This window comes from Oncorhynchus mykiss, chromosome 18 (genome assembly GCF_013265735.2).
Source record: "Oncorhynchus mykiss isolate Arlee chromosome 18, USDA_OmykA_1.1, whole genome shotgun sequence".
Classification (NCBI taxonomy): Eukaryota; Metazoa; Chordata; class Actinopteri; order Salmoniformes; family Salmonidae; genus Oncorhynchus; species Oncorhynchus mykiss.
Genome location: NC_048582.1, coordinates 73,304,070 through 73,321,960, shown reverse-complemented (window position 1 = coordinate 73,321,960; position 17,891 = coordinate 73,304,070). Strand labels below are relative to the sequence as shown.

The 17,891-nt window shown below is 48.9% G+C and overlaps 1 protein-coding gene across 1 annotated transcript in view; it reads left to right on the top strand.

The window, feature by feature from the left end:
* LOC110517586 (stromal membrane-associated protein 2) overlaps positions 1-17,590 on the top strand; it is a 59,361-nt gene extending 41,771 nt beyond the window's left edge. The window contains exons 7-10 of the mRNA XM_036953659.1: positions 13,446-13,591; positions 13,679-13,853; positions 14,956-15,704; positions 15,936-17,590. Coding sequence (XP_036809554.1) covers positions 13,446-13,591; positions 13,679-13,853; positions 14,956-15,704; positions 15,936-16,064 — 1,199 coding nt within the window. The 3' untranslated portion in view covers positions 16,065-17,590. The remainder of the gene's footprint in view (positions 1-13,445; positions 13,592-13,678; positions 13,854-14,955; positions 15,705-15,935) is intronic.
* Positions 17,591-17,891: the final 301 nt, after the last annotated feature.

Below are 17,891 nucleotides of genomic sequence, written 5' to 3'. Positions count from 1 at the left end.
CCCCAGGACCAGCTGGATGAGGGGACTGAGGCTTCAGTGTGTTAGTAGAACAGGTTTGTGAACTCAGCCCCAGGACCAGCTGGATGAGGGGACTGAGGCTTCAGTGTGTTAGTAGAACAGGTTAGTGAACTCAGGACCAGCTGGATGAGGGGACTGAGGCTTCAGTGTGTTAGTAGAGCAGGTTAGTGAACTCAGCCCCAGGACCAGCTTGATGAGGGGACTGAGGCTTCAGTGCGTTAGTAGAACAGGTTAGTGAACTCAGCCCCAGGACCAGCTGGATGAGGGGACTGAGGCTTCAGTGTGTTAGTAGAACGGGTTAGTGAACTCAGCCCCAGGACCAGCTGGAGGAGGGGACTGAGGCTTCAGTGTGTTAGTAGAACAGGTTTGTGAACTCAGCCCCAGGACCAGCTGGATGAGGGGACTGAGGCTTCAGTGCGTTAGTAGAACAGGTTTGTGAACTCAGCCCCAGGACCAGCTGGATGAGGGGACTGAGGCTTCAGTGTGTTAGTAGAACAGGTTCGTGAACTCAGCCCCAGGACCAGCTGGATGAGGGGACTGAGGCTTCAGTGTGTTAGTAGAACAGGTTAGTGAACTCAGGACCAGCTGGATGAGGGGACTGAGGCTTCAGTGTGTTAGTAGAGCAGGTTAGTGAACTCAGCCCCAGGACCAGCTGGATAAGGGGACTGAGGCTTCATTGCGTTAGTAGAACAGGTTAGTGAACTCAGCCCCAGGACCAGCTGGATGAGGGGACTGAGGCTTCAGTGTGTTAGTAGAACAGGTTCGTGAACTCAGCCCCAGGACCAGCTGGATGAGGGGACTGAGGCTTCAGTGTGTTAGTAGAACAGGTTCGTGAACTCAGCCCCAGGACCCGCTGGATGAGGGGACTGAGGCTTCAGTGTGTTAGTAGAACAGGTTAGTGAACTCAGGACCAGCTGGATGAGGGGACTGAGGCTTCAGTGTGTTAGTAGAGCAGGTTAGTGAACTCAGCCCCAGGACCAGCTGGATGAGGGGACTGAGGCTTCATTGCGTTAGTAGAACAGGTTAGTGAACTCAGCCCCAGGACCAGCTGGATGAGGGGACTGAGGCTTCAGTGTGTTAGTAGAACAGGTTCGTGAACTCAGCCCCAGGACCAGCTGGATGAGGGGACTGAGGCTTCAGTGTGTTAGTAAGAACAGGTTCGTGAACTCAGCCCCAGGACCAGCTGGATGAGGGGACTGAGGCTTCAGTGTGTTAGTAGAACCGGTTTGTGAACTCAGCCCCAGGACCAGCTGGATGAGGGGACTGAGGCTTCAGTGTGTTAGTAAGAACAGGTTAGTGAACTCAGCCCCAGGACCAGCTGGATGAGGGGACTGAGGCTTCAGTGTGTTAGTAGAACAGGTTCGTGAACTCAGCCCCAGGACCAGCTGGATGAGGGGACTGAGGCTTCAGTGTGTTAGTAAGAACAGGTTCGTGAACTCAGCCCCAGGACCAGCTGGATGAGGGGACTGAGGCTTCAGTGTGTTAGTAGAACAGGTTTGTGAACTCAGCCCCAGGACCAGCTGGATGAGGGGACTGAGGCTTCAGTGCGTTAGTAGAACAGGTTAGTGAACTCAGCCCCAGGACCAGCTGGATGAGGGGACTGAGGCTTCAGTGCGTTAGTAGAACAGGTTTGTGAACTCAGCCCCAGGACCAGCTGGATGAGGGGACTGAGGCTTCAGTGTGTTAGTAGAACAGGTTTGTGAACTCAGCCCCAGGACCAGCTGGATGAGGGGACTGAGGCTTCAGTGCGTTAGTAGAACAGGTTTGTGAACTCAGCCTCAGGACCAGCTGGATGAGGGGACTGAGGCTTCAGTGTGTTAGTAGAACAGGTTTGTGAACTCAGCCCCAGGACCAGCTGGATGAGGGGACTGAGGCTTCAGTGCGTTAGTAGAACAGGTTTGTGAACTCAGCCCCAGGACCAGCTGGATGAGGGGACTGAGGCTTCAGTGTGTTAGTAGAACAGGTTTGTGAACTCAGCCCCAGGACCAGCTGGATGAGGGGACTGAGGCTTCAGTGTGTTAGTAGAACAGGTTAGTGAACTCAGGACCAGCTGGATGAGGGGACTGAGGCTTCAGTGTGTTAGTAGAGCAGGTTAGTGAACTCAGCCCCAGGACCAGCTTGATGAGGGGACTGAGGCTTCAGTGCGTTAGTAGAACAGGTTAGTGAACTCAGCCCCAGGACCAGCTGGATGAGGGGACTGAGGCTTCAGTGTGTTAGTAGAACGGGTTAGTGAACTCAGCCCCAGGACCAGCTGGAGGAGGGGACTGAGGCTTCAGTGTGTTAGTAGAACAGGTTTGTGAACTCAGCCCCAGGACCAGCTGGATGAGGGGACTGAGGCTTCAGTGCGTTAGTAGAACAGGTTTGTGAACTCAGCCCCAGGACCAGCTGGATGAGGGGACTGAGGCTTCAGTGTGTTAGTAGAACAGGTTCGTGAACTCAGCCCCAGGACCAGCTGGATGAGGGGACTGAGGCTTCAGTGTGTTAGTAGAACAGGTTAGTGAACTCAGGACCAGCTGGATGAGGGGACTGAGGCTTCAGTGTGTTAGTAGAGCAGGTTAGTGAACTCAGCCCCAGGACCAGCTGGATAAGGGGACTGAGGCTTCATTGCGTTAGTAGAACAGGTTAGTGAACTCAGCCCCAGGACCAGCTGGATGAGGGGACTGAGGCTTCAGTGTGTTAGTAGAACAGGTTCGTGAACTCAGCCCCAGGACCCGCTGGATGAGGGGACTGAGGCTTCAGTGTGTTAGTAGAACAGGTTAGTGAACTCAGGACCAGCTGGATGAGGGGACTGAGGCTTCAGTGTGTTAGTAGAGCAGGTTAGTGAACTCAGCCCCAGGACCAGCTGGATGAGGGGACTGAGGCTTCATTGCGTTAGTAGAACAGGTTAGTGAACTCAGCCCCAGGACCAGCTGGATGAGGGGACTGAGGCTTCAGTGTGTTAGTAGAACAGGTTAGTGAACTCAGCCCCAGGACCAGCTGGATGAGTGGACTGAGGCTTCAGTGTGTTAGTAAGAACAGGTTCGTGAACTCAGCCCTAGGACCAGCTGGATGAGGGGACTGAGTTTTCAGTGTGTTAGTAGAACAGGTTAGTGAACTCAGGACCAGCTGGATGAGGGGACTGAGGCTTCAGTGTGTTAGTAGAGCAGGTTAGTGAACTCAGCCCCAGGACCAGCTGGATGAGGGGACTGAGGCTTCAGTGTGTTAGTAAGAACAGGTTCGTGAACTCAGCCCCAGGACCAGCTGGATGAGGGGACTGAGGCTTCAGTGTGTTAGTAAGAACAGGTTTGTGAACTCAGCCCCAGGACCAGCTGGATGAGGGGACTGAGGCTTCAGTGTGTTAGTAGAACAGGTTCGTGAACTCAGCCCCAGGACCAGCTGGATGAGGGGACTGAGGCTTCAGTGTGTTAGTAAGAACAGGTTAGTGAACTCAGCCCCAGGACCAGCTGGATGAGGGGACTGAGGCTTCAGTGTGTTAGTAGAACAGGTTCGTGAACTCAGCCCCAGGACCAGCTGGATGAGGGGACTGAGGCTTCAGTGTGTTAGTAAGAACAGGTTCGTGAACTCAGCCCCAGGACCAGCTGGATGAGGGGACTGAGGCTTCAGTGTGTTAGTAGAACAGGTTTGTGAACTCAGCCCCAGGACCAGCTGGATGAGGGGACTGAGGCTTCAGTGCGTTAGTAGAACAGGTTAGTGAACTCAGCCCCAGGACCAGCTGGATGAGGGGACTGAGGCTTCAGTGCGTTAGTAGAACAGGTTTGTGAACTCAGCCCCAGGACCAGCTGGATGAGGGGACTGAGGCTTCAGTGTGTTAGTAGAACAGGTTCGTGAACTCAGCCCCAGGACCAGCTGGATGAGGGGACTGAGGCTTCAGTGTGTTAGTAGAACAGGTTAGTGAACTCAGGACCAGCTGGATGAGGGGACTGAGGCTTCAGTGTGTTAGTAGAGCAGGTTAGTGAACTCAGCCCCAGGACCAGCTGGATGAGGGGACTGAGGCTTCATTGCGTTAGTAGAACAGGTTAGTGAACTCAGCCCCAGGACCAGCTGGATGAGGGGACTGAGGCTTCAGTGTGTTAGTAGAACAGGTTTTTGAACTCAGCCCCAGGACCAGCTGGATGAGGGGACTGAGGCTTCAGTGTGTTAGTAAGAACAGGTTCGTGACCTCAGCCCCAGGACCAGCTGGATGAGGGGACTGAGGCTTCAGTGTGTTAGTAGAACAGGTTAGTGAACTCAGCCCCAGGACCAGCTGGATGAGTGGACTGAGGCTTCAGTGTGTTAGTAAGAACAGGTTCGTGAACTCAGCCCTAGGACCAGCTGGATGAGGGGACTGAGTTTTCAGTGTGTTAGTAGAACAGGTTAGTGAACTCAGGACCAGCTGGATGAGGGGACTGAGGCTTCAGTGTGTTAGTAGAGCAGGTTAGTGAACTCAGCCCCAGGACCAGCTGGATGAGGGGACTGAGGCTTCAGTGTGTTAGTAAGAACAGGTTCGTGAACTCAGCCCCAGGACCAGCTGGATGAGGGGACTGAGGCTTCAGTGTGTTAGTAGAACAGGTTCGTGAACTCAGCCCCAGGACCAGCTGGATGAGGGGACTGAGGCTTCATTGCGTTAGTAGAACAGGTTCGTGAACTCAGCCCCAGGACCAGCTGGATGAGGGGACTGAGGCTTCATTGCGTTAGTAGAACAGGTTAGTGAACTCAGCCCCAGGACCAGCTGGATGAGGGGACTGAGGCTTCAGTGTGTTAGTAGAACAGGTTCGTGAACTCAGCCCCAGGACCAGCTGGATGAGGGGACTGAGGCTTCAGTGTGTTAGTAAGAACAGGTTTGTGAACTCAGCCCCAGGACCAGCTGGATGAGTGGACTGAGGCTTCAGTGTGTTAGTAGAACAGGTTCGTGAACTCAGCCCCAGGACCAGCTGGATGAGGGGACTGAGGCTTCAGTGTGTTAGTAAGAACAGGTTTGTGAACTCAGCCCCAGGACCAGCTGGATGAGGGGACTGAGGCTTCAGTGTGTTAGTAAGAACAGGTTCGTGAACTCAGCCCCAGGACCAGCTGGATGAGGGGACTGAGGCTTCAGTGTGTTAGTAGAACAGGTTAGTGAACTCAGCCCCAGGACCAGCTGGATGAGGGGACTGAGGCTTCAGTGTGTTAGTAAGAACAGGTTTGTGAACTCAGCCCCAGGACCAGCTGGATGAGGGGACTGAGGCTTCAGTGTGTTAGTAGAAAAGGTTCGTGAACTCAGCCCCAGGACCAGCTGGATGAGGGGACTGAGGCTTCAGTGTGTTAGTAGAACAGGTTTGTGAACTCAGCCCCAGGACCAGCTGGATGAGGGGACTGAGGCTTCATTGCGTTAGTAGAACAGGTTCGTGAACTCAGCCCCAGGACCAGCTGGATGAGGGGACTGAGGCTTCATTGCGTTAGTAGAACAGGTTAGTGAACGCAGTCCCAGGACCAGCTGGATGAGGGGACTGAGGCTTCAGTGTGTTAGTAGAACAGGTTAGTGAACTCAGCCCCAGGACCAGCTGGATGAGGGGACTGAGGCTTCAGTGTGTTAGTAGAACAGGTTAGTGAACTCAGCCCCAGGACCAGCTGGATGAGGGGACTGAGGCTTCAGTGTGTTAGTAGAACAGGTTAGTGAACTCAGCCCCAGGACCAGCTGGATGAGGGGACTGAGGCTTCAGTGTGTTAGTAGAACAGGTTAGTGAACTCAGCCCCAGGACCAGCTGGATGACGGGACTGAGGCTTCAGTGTGTTAGTAGAACAGGTTAGTGAACTCAGCCCCAGGACCAGCTGGATGAGGGGACTGAGGCTTCAGTGTGTTAGTAGAACAGGTTAGTGAACTCAGCCCCAGGACCAGCTGGATGACGGGACTGAGGCTTCAGTGTGTTAGTAGAACAGGTTAGTGAACTCAGCCCCAGGACCAGCTGGATGAGGGGACTGAGGCTTCAGTGTGTTAGTAGAACAGGTTTGTGAACTCAGCCCCAGGACCATCTGGATGAGGGGACTGAGGCTTCAGTGTGTTAGTAGAACAGGTTTGTGAACTCAGCCCCAGGACCAGCTGGATGAGGGGACTGAGGCTTCAGTGTGTTAGTAGAACAGGTTTGTGAACTCAGCCCCAGAACCAACTTGATGAGGGGACTGAGGCTTCAGTGTGTTAGTAGAACAGGTTAGTGAACTCAGCCTCAGGACCAGCTGGATGAGGGGACTGAGGCTTCAGTGTGTTAGTAGAACAGGTTTGTGAACTCAGCCCCAGGACCAGCTGGATGAGGGGACTGAGGCTTCAGTGCGTTAGTAGAACAGGTTTGTGAACTCAGCCCCAGGACCAGCTGGATGAGGGGACTGAGGCTTCAGTGTGTTAGTAGAACAGGTTTGTGAACTCAGCCCCAGGACCAGCTGGATGAGGGGACTGAGGCTTCAGTGTGTTAGTAGACCAGGTTAGTGAACTCAGGACCAGCTGGATGAGGGGACTGAGGCTTCAGTGTGTTAGTAGAGCAGGTTAGTGAACTCAGCCCCAGGACCAGCTGGATGAGGGGACTGAGGCTTCAGTGTCTTAGTAGAACAGGTTAGTGAACTCAGCCCCAGGACCAGCTGGATGAGGGGACTGAGGCTTCAGTGTGTTAGTAGAACAGGTTTGTGAACTCAGCCCCAGGACCAGCTGGATGAGGGGACTGAGGCTTCAGTGTGTTAGTAGAACAGGTTTGTGAACTCAGCCCCAGGACCAGCTGGATGAGGGGACTGAGGCTTCAGTGTGTTAGTAGAACAGGTTAGTGAACTCATCCCCAGGACCAGCTGGAGGAGGGGACTGAGGCTTCAGTGTGTTAGTAGAACAGGTTTGTGAACTCAGCCCCAGGACCAGCTGGATGAGGGGACTGAGGCTTCAGTGCGTTAGTAGAACAAGTTTGTGAACTCAGCCCCAGGACCAGCTGGATGAGGGGACTGAGGCTTCAGTGTGTTAGTAGAACAGGTTCGTGAACTCAGCCCCAGGACCAGCTGGATGAGGGGACTGAGGCTTCAGTGTGTTAGTAGAACAGGTTAGTGAACTCAGCCCCAGGACCAGCTGGATGAGGGGACTGAGGCTTCAGTGTGTTAGTAGAACAGGTTAGTGAACTCAGCCCCAGGACCAGCTGGATGACGGGACTGAGGCTTCAGTGTGTTAGTAGAACAGGTTAGTGAACTCAGCCCCAGGACCAGCTGGATGAGGGGACTGAGGCTTCAGTGTGTTAGTAGAACAGGTTAGTGAACTCAGCCCCAGGACCAGCTGGATGACGGGACTGAGGCTTCAGTGTGTTAGTAGAACAGGTTAGTGAACTCAGCCCCAGGACCAGCTGGATGAGGGGACTGAGGCTTCAGTGTGTTAGTAGAACAGGTTTGTGAACTCAGCCCCAGGACCATCTGGATGAGGGGACTGAGGCTTCAGTGTGTTAGTAGAACAGGTTTGTGAACTCAGCCCCAGGACCAGCTGGATGAGGGGACTGAGGCTTCAGTGTGTTAGTAGAACAGGTTTGTGAACTCAGCCCCAGAACCAACTTGATGAGGGGACTGAGGCTTCAGTGTGTTAGTAGAACAGGTTAGTGAACTCAGCCTCAGGACCAGCTGGATGAGGGGACTGAGGCTTCAGTGTGTTAGTAGAACAGGTTTGTGAACTCAGCCCCAGGACCAGCTGGATGAGGGGACTGAGGCTTCAGTGCGTTAGTAGAACAGGTTTGTGAACTCAGCCCCAGGACCAGCTGGATGAGGGGACTGAGGCTTCAGTGTGTTAGTAGAACAGGTTTGTGAACTCAGCCCCAGGACCAGCTGGATGAGGGGACTGAGGCTTCAGTGTGTTAGTAGACCAGGTTAGTGAACTCAGGACCAGCTGGATGAGGGGACTGAGGCTTCAGTGTGTTAGTAGAGCAGGTTAGTGAACTCAGCCCCAGGACCAGCTGGATGAGGGGACTGAGGCTTCAGTGTCTTAGTAGAACAGGTTAGTGAACTCAGCCCCAGGACCAGCTGGATGAGGGGACTGAGGCTTCAGTGTGTTAGTAGAACAGGTTTGTGAACTCAGCCCCAGGACCAGCTGGATGAGGGGACTGAGGCTTCAGTGTGTTAGTAGAACAGGTTTGTGAACTCAGCCCCAGGACCAGCTGGATGAGGGGACTGAGGCTTCAGTGTGTTAGTAGAACAGGTTAGTGAACTCATCCCCAGGACCAGCTGGAGGAGGGGACTGAGGCTTCAGTGTGTTAGTAGAACAGGTTTGTGAACTCAGCCCCAGGACCAGCTGGATGAGGGGACTGAGGCTTCAGTGCGTTAGTAGAACAAGTTTGTGAACTCAGCCCCAGGACCAGCTGGATGAGGGGACTGAGGCTTCAGTGTGTTAGTAGAACAGGTTCGTGAACTCAGCCCCAGGACCAGCTGGATGAGGGGACTGAGGCTTCAGTGTGTTAGTAGAACAGGTTAGTGAACTCAGGACCAGCTGGATGAGGGGACTGAGGCTTCAGTGTGTTAGTAGAGCAGGTTAGTGAACTCAGCCCCAGGACCAGCTGGATAAGGGGACTGAGGCTTCATTGCGTTAGTAGAACAGGTTAGTGAACTCAGCCCCAGGACCAGCTGGATGAGGGGACTGAGGCTTCAGTGTGTTAGTAGAACAGGTTCGTGAACTCAGCCTCAGGACCAGCTGGATGAGGGGACTGAGGCTTCAGTGTGTTAGTAGAACAGGTTAGTGAACTCAGCCCCAGGACCAGCTGGATGAGGGGACTGAGGCTTCAGTGTGTTAGTAAGAACAGGTTCGTGAACTCAGCCCCAGGACCAGCTGGATGAGGGGACTGAGGCTTCAGTGTGTTAGTAAGAACAGGTTCGTGAACTCAGCCCCAGGACCAGCTGGATGAGGGGACTGAGGCTTCAGTGTGTTAGTAGAACAGGTTAGTGAACTCATCCCCAGGACCAGCTGGAGGAGGGGACTGAGGCTTCAGTGTGTTAGTAGAACAGGTTTGTGAACTCAGCCCCAGGACCAGCTGGATGAGGGGACTGAGGCTTCAGTGCGTTAGTAGAACAAGTTTGTGAACTCAGCCCCAGGACCAGCTGGATGAGGGGACTGAGGCTTCAGTGTGTTAGTAGAACAGGTTCGTGAACTCAGCCCCAGGACCAGCTGGATGAGGGGACTGAGGCTTCAGTGTGTTAGTAGAACAGGTTAGTGAACTCAGGACCAGCTGGATGAGGGGACTGAGGCTTCAGTGTGTTAGTAGAGCAGGTTAGTGAACTCAGCCCCAGGACCAGCTGGATAAGGGGACTGAGGCTTCATTGCGTTAGTAGAACAGGTTAGTGAACTCAGCCCCAGGACCAGCTGGATGAGGGGACTGAGGCTTCAGTGTGTTAGTAGAACAGGTTCGTGAACTCAGCCCCAGGACCAGCTGGATGAGGGGACTGAGGCTTCAGTGTGTTAGTAGAACAGGTTAGTGAACTCAGCCCCAGGACCAGCTGGATGAGGGGACTGAGGCTTCAGTGTGTTAGTAAGAACAGGTTCGTGAACTCAGCCCCAGGACCAGCTGGATGAGGGGACTGAGGCTTCAGTGTGTTAGTAGAACAGGTTAGTGAACTCAGGACCAGCTGGATGAGGGGACTGAGGCTTCAGTGTGTTAGTAGAGCAGGTTAGTGAACTCAGCCCCAGGACCAGCTGGATAAGGGGACTGAGGCTTCATTGCGTTAGTAGAACAGGTTAGTGAACTCAGCCCCAGGACCAGCTGGATGAGGGGACTGAGGCTTCAGTGTGTTAGTAGAACAGGTTCGTGAACTCAGCCCCAGGACCAGCTGGATGAGGGGACTGAGGCTTCAGTGTGTTAGTAGAACAGGTTAGTGAACTCAGCCCCAGGACCAGCTGGATGAGGGGACTGAGGCTTCAGTGTGTTAGTAAGAACAGGTTCGTGAACTCAGCCCCAGGACCAGCTGGATGAGGGGACTGAGGCTTCAGTGTGTTAGTAAGAACAGGTTTGTGAACTCAGCCCCAGGACCAGCTGGATGAGGGGACTGAGGCTTCAGTGTGTTAGTAGAACAGGTTAGTGAACTCAGCCCCAGGACCAGCTGGATGAGGGGACTGAGGCTTCAGTGTGTTAGTAGAACAGGTTAGTGAACTCAGCCCCAGGACCAGCTGGATGAGGGGACTGAGGCTTGAGTGTGTTAGCACAACAGGTTTGTGAACTCAGCCCCAGGACCAGCTGGATGAGGGGACTGAGGCTTCAGTGCGTTAGTAGAACAGGTTTGTGAACTCAGCCCCAGGACCAGCTGGATGAGGGGACTGAGGCTTCAGTGTGTTAGTAGAGCAGGTTAGTGAACTCAGCCCCAGGACCAGCTGGATGAGGGGACTGAGGCTTCATTGCGTTAGTAGAACAGGTTAGTGAACTCAGCCCCAGGACCAGCTGGATGAGGGGACTGAGGCTTCATTGCGTTAGTAGAACAGGTTCGTGAACTCAGCCCCAGGACCAGCTGGATGAGGGGACTGAGGCTTCAGTGTGTTAGTAGACCAGCTGGATGAGGCGACTCTGTTCTTTGCTCAGCTCTTGACATTGCAGGGCTTGGTAATCATATGAGTGGGGGTCACTTTATTTTATATGTTTCCAAAACTGAATTGCTCTTTTTTGAGTTTTTATTATTAGTGGATATTGGCCTAATTCTGCCGTGCATGCATTGTTTGTAGTTTTCCTCTGGACATGTAGGAGAATCTTACAGAACTCTGCATGCAGGGTTTCAATGGGGTGTTTGTCCCATTTGATGAAATCTTGTTTTGCAAGTGGACCCCACACCTCGCTGCCATAAAGTGGTGGCCTTGTTTATCTATCAGGGTGTGTAGGGTGTAAATATGATCAGTCGTGCGATGTTTTGGTATAAATCCAATTTACTCAAGACATTGTACTTATTATATTGTACGTATAACTCTTAAATGTATAAATCTACAGAAAACCTTCCCCGGGTTACTGTTCACACAAATAGCTCTGTAATTGTTAGGGTCAAATTTGTCTCCTTATGTCAGGGAAATAACCTACATCAGGCTCAAATTAAACATTTTTAATATAGCCAATTGAAATGTTGCGTTTAAGCGTCTCAGTTAGGATGCCATCAGGTTCGCATGCTTCTTTAAATTTGAGGGCCTGAAGTCTCTTAAAGAGCTCCTGGTCAGTAATTGGGGAGTCCAGTGGATTTTGATTGTCTGTTATATCTTTCTCTAATCTATTTACCTTCTCATGAATTTGGCGTTGTTCTGCGGTTGCATCAATTTGAACGGTGTTGTAGAGGGTGTTAAAAGGTGTTGTCCATTTTGTATCCCTATTTCCTGTAGTTCCTTTTTTTTTGGGGGGGGGGGGGGGTCCAATTTTGTCAGAAGTTGTTTGTGTTTATGGACTCCTCAGTGAGTGTCAGTTTCTTGCTGTTGTTTTATTGGTTCTGAGTGCACGTTTATAGAGTTTTAAAGTCTCCGTAATGATGGTGTAATTCATCATTATTTGGGTCTCTGTGCTTTAGTTTTTTTCCTTTCAAACCAGTTGTCTTTTTTTGGTTTGTTTTTTTATCAATTTCAGTTGAGCTTCTTTTGCCGTTCGCCTGAATATATTGTTGATATTGTTGATGAAATACAGTAACTACTGGGTTATTCAGAATGATAAACAGGATAACAGAAATACAGTAACTACTGGGTTATTCAGAATGATAAACAGGATAACAGAAATACAGTAACTATAGAGTTGTTCAGAATGATAAACAGGATAACAGAAATACAGTAACTACTGGGTTATTCAGAATGATAAACAGGATAACAGAAATACAGTAACTACTGGGTTATTCAGAATGATAAACAGGATAACAGAAATACAGTAACTACAGAGTTGTTCAGAATGATAAACAGGATAATAGAAATACAGTAACTACTGGGTTATTCAGAATGATAAACGGGATAACAGAAATACAGTAACTACTGGGTTATTCAGAATGATAAACATGATAACAGAAATACAGTAACTACAGAGTTGTTCAGAATGATAAACTGGATAACAGAAATACAGTAACTACTGGGTTATTAGGAATGATAAACAGGATAACAGAAATCCAGTAAATACTGGGTTATTCAGAATGATAAACAGGATAACAGAAATACAGTAACTACTGGGTTATTCAGAATGATAAACAGGATAACAGAAATACAGTAACTACTGGGTTATTCAGAATGATAAACAGGATAACAGAAATACAGTAACTACTGGGTTATTCAGAATGATAAACAGGATAACAGAAATACAGTAACTACTGGGTTATTCAGAATGATAAACTGGATAACAGAAATACAGTAACTACTGGGTTATTCAGAATGATAAACAGGATAACAGAAATCCAGTAAATACTGGGTTATTCAGAATGATAAACAGGATAACAGAAATACAGTAACTACTGGGTTATTCAGAATGATAAACAGGATAACAGAAATACAGTAACTACTGGGTTATTCAGAATGATAAACAGGATAACAGAAATACAGTAACTACAGAGTTGTTCAGAATGATAAACTGGATAACAGAAATACAGTAACTACTGGGTTATTCAGAATGATAAACAGGATAACAGAAATACAGTAACTACAGAGTTGTTCAGAATGATAAACAGGATAACAGAAATACAGTAACTACTGAGTTGTTCAGAATGATAAACAGGATAACAGAATTCATCTGTACTCTTTTGTCCTTCCTTTTCATTGAACATGTAGACTTTTAGTACAATAACATGTGTGTGTGTGTGTGTGTGTGTGTGTGTGTTTAGTGCAGATGTACTGAAGGAGCTGTTCATTCTCTCTCAATGCTACAGAGCATGGTCTTGGATGTGGTGGTAGTAGATAAGGGGTGGTAGGGGATACACCTTTCTCTGTCTCTGTCTCTCTCTCTGTGTCTCTGTCTCTCTCTCTCTCTCTCTCTCTCTCTCTCTCTCTCTCTCTTTCTCTCTCCCTCTCTCTCTCTGTCTCTGTCTCACTGTCTCTCTCTCTCTCTGTCTCTGTCTCACTGTCTCTCTTTCTCTATCTCTCTCTCGCGCTCTCTCTCTCTCTCTCTCAATTCAATTCAATTCAAGGGGCTTTATTGGCATGGGAAACATGTGTTAACATTGCCAAAGCAAGTTTGGTAGATAATATATAAAGTGAATATATAAAGTGAAATAAACAATAACAATTAACAGTAAACATTACACATACAGAAGTTTCAAAACAATAAAGACAATCCAAATGTCATATTATATATTTACAGTGTTTTAACAATGTACAAATGGTTAAAGGACACAAGATAAATTAAAATAAATAAGCATTCTCATAAGCTCTGTGTCTTTGTCTCTCTCTGTCTCTCTGTCCCTCTCTCTTTCTCTCTCTATTTCTCTGTCTCTGTCTCTCTCTCTCTCTCTCTCTTTCTCTCTGTCTCTCTGTCTCTCTCTCTCAGATGATCCTGCTCCCCATGCTGCTATATCCAATGGTAGGTCCAGCTCTGGAGAGAGGGGGAGTCCTCTGGTAGCTAAGCCAGCTACGGTGCACTCTGACCTGAATCTATTCAGCTCTCTGCCTGCCTCTTCCTCCACCAACACCACGGTGAGATTCAGAGAGAGTTATACCAGATATACACAAGACAGACACACACACACACTAACCCTATGTAACAATCTCTCCTCTCTCCAGCCGGTGGGTAGCTCCATGCCCAGGGGTTGTGTGGCCACGTCGGTACCCGAGAACCTCAGCCTGTTCCTGGACTCAGCACCCAGACAGGAGGGCTCTAGGACAAAGATGTCTAAGGACTCCATCCTCTCCCTCTATGCAACCACACCCACATCGCACCAGAACCTAGCTGCACGGGGTAAGAGGTCACCTTTCCTAACTGTCCTTTCCTAACTGTCCTTTCCTAACTGTCCTTTAGTAACTGTCCTTTAGTAACTGTCCTTTAGTAACTGTCCTTTCCTAACTGTCCTTCCCTAACTGTCCTTCCCTAACTGTCCTTCCCTAACTGTCCTTTCCTAACTGTCCTTTAGTAACTGTCCTTTAGTAACTGTCCTTTAGTAACTGTCCTTTAGTAACTGTCCTTTAGTAACTGTCCTTTCCTAACTGTCCTTTCCTAACTGTCCTTTACTAACTGTCCTTTACTAACTGTCCTTTACTAACTGTCCTTTAGTAACTGTCCTTTTGTAACTGTCCTTTCCTAACTGTCCTTTCCTAACTGTCTTTTCCTAACTGTCCTTTCCTAACTGTCCTTTAGTAACTGTCCTTTCCTAACTGTCCTTTCGTAACTGTCCTTTCGTAACTGTCCTTTCGTAACTGTCCTTTAGTAACTGTCCTTTAGTAACTGTCCTTTAGTAACTGTCCTTTAGTAACTGTCCTTTCCTAACTGTCCTTTCCTAACTGTCCTTTCCTAACTGTCCTTTCCTAACTGTCCTTTCCTAACTGTCCTTTCCTAACTGTCCTTTAGTAACTGTCCTTTAGTAACTGTCCTTTAGTAACTGTCCTTTCCTAACTGTCCTTTCCTAACTGTCCTTTCCTAACTGTCCTTTCCTAACTGTCCTTTCCTAACTGTCCTTTCCTAACTGTCCTTTAGTAACTGTCCTTTAGTAACTGTCCTTTAGTAACTGTCCTTTCCTAACTGTCCTTTAGTAACTGTCCTTTAGTAACTGTCCTTTAGTAACTGTCCTTTAGTGACTGTCCTTTAGTGACTGTCCTTTAGTGACTGTCCTTTCCTGACTGTCCTTTAGTAACTGTCCTTTAGTAACTGTCCTTTAGTAACTGTCCTTTAGTAACTGTCCTTTAGTAACTGTCATTTAGTAACTGTCCTTTCCTAACTGTCCTTTCCTAACTGTCCTTTCCTAACTGTCCTTTAGTAACTGTCTTTTAGTAACTGTCCTTTAGTAACTGTCCTTTAGTAACTGTCCTTGCCCAACTTTTTGAGTGGTTTAACTTTGTATCTCCAGCTGGCCTGTACATGAACCCAGCCCAGCTGGGCTACTACGGATCATACCATTCCCTGGCCACGGAGGGGGGAGCGATGGGAGGAGCCATGGTGACATCACACTCAATGATGGCCCTGAGTGGTCAGCAGCAGAACGGCATGATGGGAGGGCAACAGCAAAGTGTTATGCGAGCTCAGCAGAATGGAATGGTGGCGGCACAACAGAATGGCTTTATGGCTCAACAGGGTGTCATGGGGCAAGCAGTCAACACATCCCCGTTCATGGCAGGAGTGCCACACAGCATGATAAATCATCAGCAAAGCATTATGGGAGCTCAGCAGAGTGTTATGATGGGAGCTCAGCAGAACGGCATGATGGGAGCTCAGCAGTGCGGCATGATGGGAGTTCAGCAGAGCGGCATGATGGGAGCTCAGCAGAGCGGCATGATGGGAGCTCAGCAGAGAGGCATGATGGGCGCTCAGCAGAGAGGCATGATGGGCGCTCAGCAGAACGGCATGATGGGAGCTCAGCAGAGCGGCATGATGGGAGCTCATCAGAGCGGCATGATGGGATCTCAGCAGAGCGGCATGATGGGAGCTCAGCAGTGCGGCATGATGGGATCTCAGCAGAGCGGCATGATGGGAGTGCAACATAACGGCATCATGGGAGCACAGCAACAAAGCATCATTGGACGTCAACAGAAAGGCATGACATGCGGAGTGGCGTCCGTGCCTCAGCAGGTACAGCAGGATCAGTGCGCCATCACTCAGGTGAGAGAGACACACCTGGAATGTGTGTGTGTGTGTGTGTGTTTGTATTACTATACTTGTGAGGACCGTGTGTGAGAGGAAATGACTGTGTTTGACTGTGTTTCAATGAGCCAATATGTGTGTAACTGTATATTTACATAACATTTGACTATAGTATTAAAATCTGTGTTTGTCCGTGTGTTCGCGCGTGTGTGTGTGTGTGTGCGCACATGCGATTCCCCCCCACACCAGATGACCCAGCACATGGCGGGGGTGAACTTCTACGGCACCAACGCCATGACGGGATACGGCAGTCAGCACATCGGCGGACCAAAGACTCAAAGCTCCAACCACATGACGACGTCTCACGTCTGGAAGTGATGTCATCACCCGAAGAGGAAGTTGATGTCACTGAGCAGCAGTGGTGCTTGGGAAGGTTTCGGGGGAGTTTTCGAATGAACTTTCCATCAGACATTTTAGATAACATGGGAGGAGGATGAGGAAGAGAAGTAGGGTGGGTAGTTTACTTAGGCGCGTTTTCGATCTCTCCTCTCCTCTCCTCTCCTCTCCTTATTTCAGAGCCATTTCCATGCTTGCCTTCAGATCATTCTACGACCAATCAAAGGACAGGGCTCAGAGTTGAAGACATCACAGAGGTCATACTGAACTGGGACCACAGCATAGAATACATCTCATATCCAGTGTGCGTGTGTGCGTGTGTGTGTGTGGGGGGGGGGGGGGGGGGGGGGTTGTGTGTATCAGCCTTTATTCCTGAAGAACTCATCCAACTGAACTATTCCTGAAGAACTCATCCAACTGAACTATTCCTGAAGAACTCATCCAACTGAACTATTCCTGAAGAACTCATCCAACTGAACTATTCCTGAAGAACTCATCCAACTGAACTATTCCTGAAGAACTCATCCAACTGAACTATTCCTGAAGAACTCATCCAACTGAACTATTCCCGAAGAACTCATCCAACTGAACTATTCCCGAAGAACTCATCCAACTGAACTATTCCTAAAGAACTCATCCAACTGAACTATTCCTGAACTCTTCCTGAAGAACATCCAACTGAACTATTCCTGAAGAACTCATCCAACTGAACTATTCCTGAAGAACTCATCCAACTGAACTATTCCCAAAGAACTCATCCAACTGAACTATTCCCGAAGAACTCATCCAACTGAACTATTCCCGAAGAACTCATCCAACTGAACTATTCCTGAAGAACTCATCCAACTGAACTATTCCTGATGAACTCATCTAACTGAACTATTCCTGAACTATTCTGGAAGAACTCCTCCAACTGAACTATTCCTGAAACTCATCCAACTGAACTATTTCTGATGAACTCATCCAACTAAACTATTCCTGAAGAACTCCTCTAACTATTCCTGAAAAACTCATCCAACTAATCTATTCCTGGTTTGAAACAGACTTCAGTTAGTTTAGTCTCCACCCTAGTTTGAATAGATCTGGGATGTATTCCAAATGGCACTATATTCCCTTTATAGGGCACTACTTTAGACCAGGGTCTATAGGGATCTGCTAAAAAGTAGTGAACTATATAGGTAATGGATTCTTAGTCAATTGTCCTTTAAACAACGACCGGCTAATCAGAAACCAAAGATGACAGGAGAGCTTTATTATGGCTAGTAATTGCTAGGGCAGATGTGTTGGGTATTGTATTGCTATTGTACTAAACGATTAGCATACTAGTGATTTATACAATATTAGTTACTTTCAAACATGTAGAGGACATTTAAAGCAGTGCGATATATACATCACCAGTCAAAAGGTTCACAACACCGCCTCATTCAAGAGTTTTTCTTTATTTGTACTATTTTTTACATTGTAGAATAATAGTGAAGACATCAACACTATGAAATAACACATATGGAACCATGTAGTAACCAAAAAAAAGTGTTAAACAAATCCATTTGAGATTTTTCAAATAGCCACCCTTTGCCTTGATGACAACTTTGCACACTCTTGGTGGTCTCTCAACCAGGAATGCTGGAATGCTTTTCCAACCGTCTTGAAGGAGTTCCCACATATGCTGAGCACTTGTTGGCTGCTTTTCCTTCACTCTGCGGTCCAACTAATCCCAAACCATCACAGTTTGGTTGAGGTCAGGGGATTGTGGAGGCCAGGTCATCTGATGCAGCACTCCATCACTCTCCTTCTTGGTCAAATAGCCCT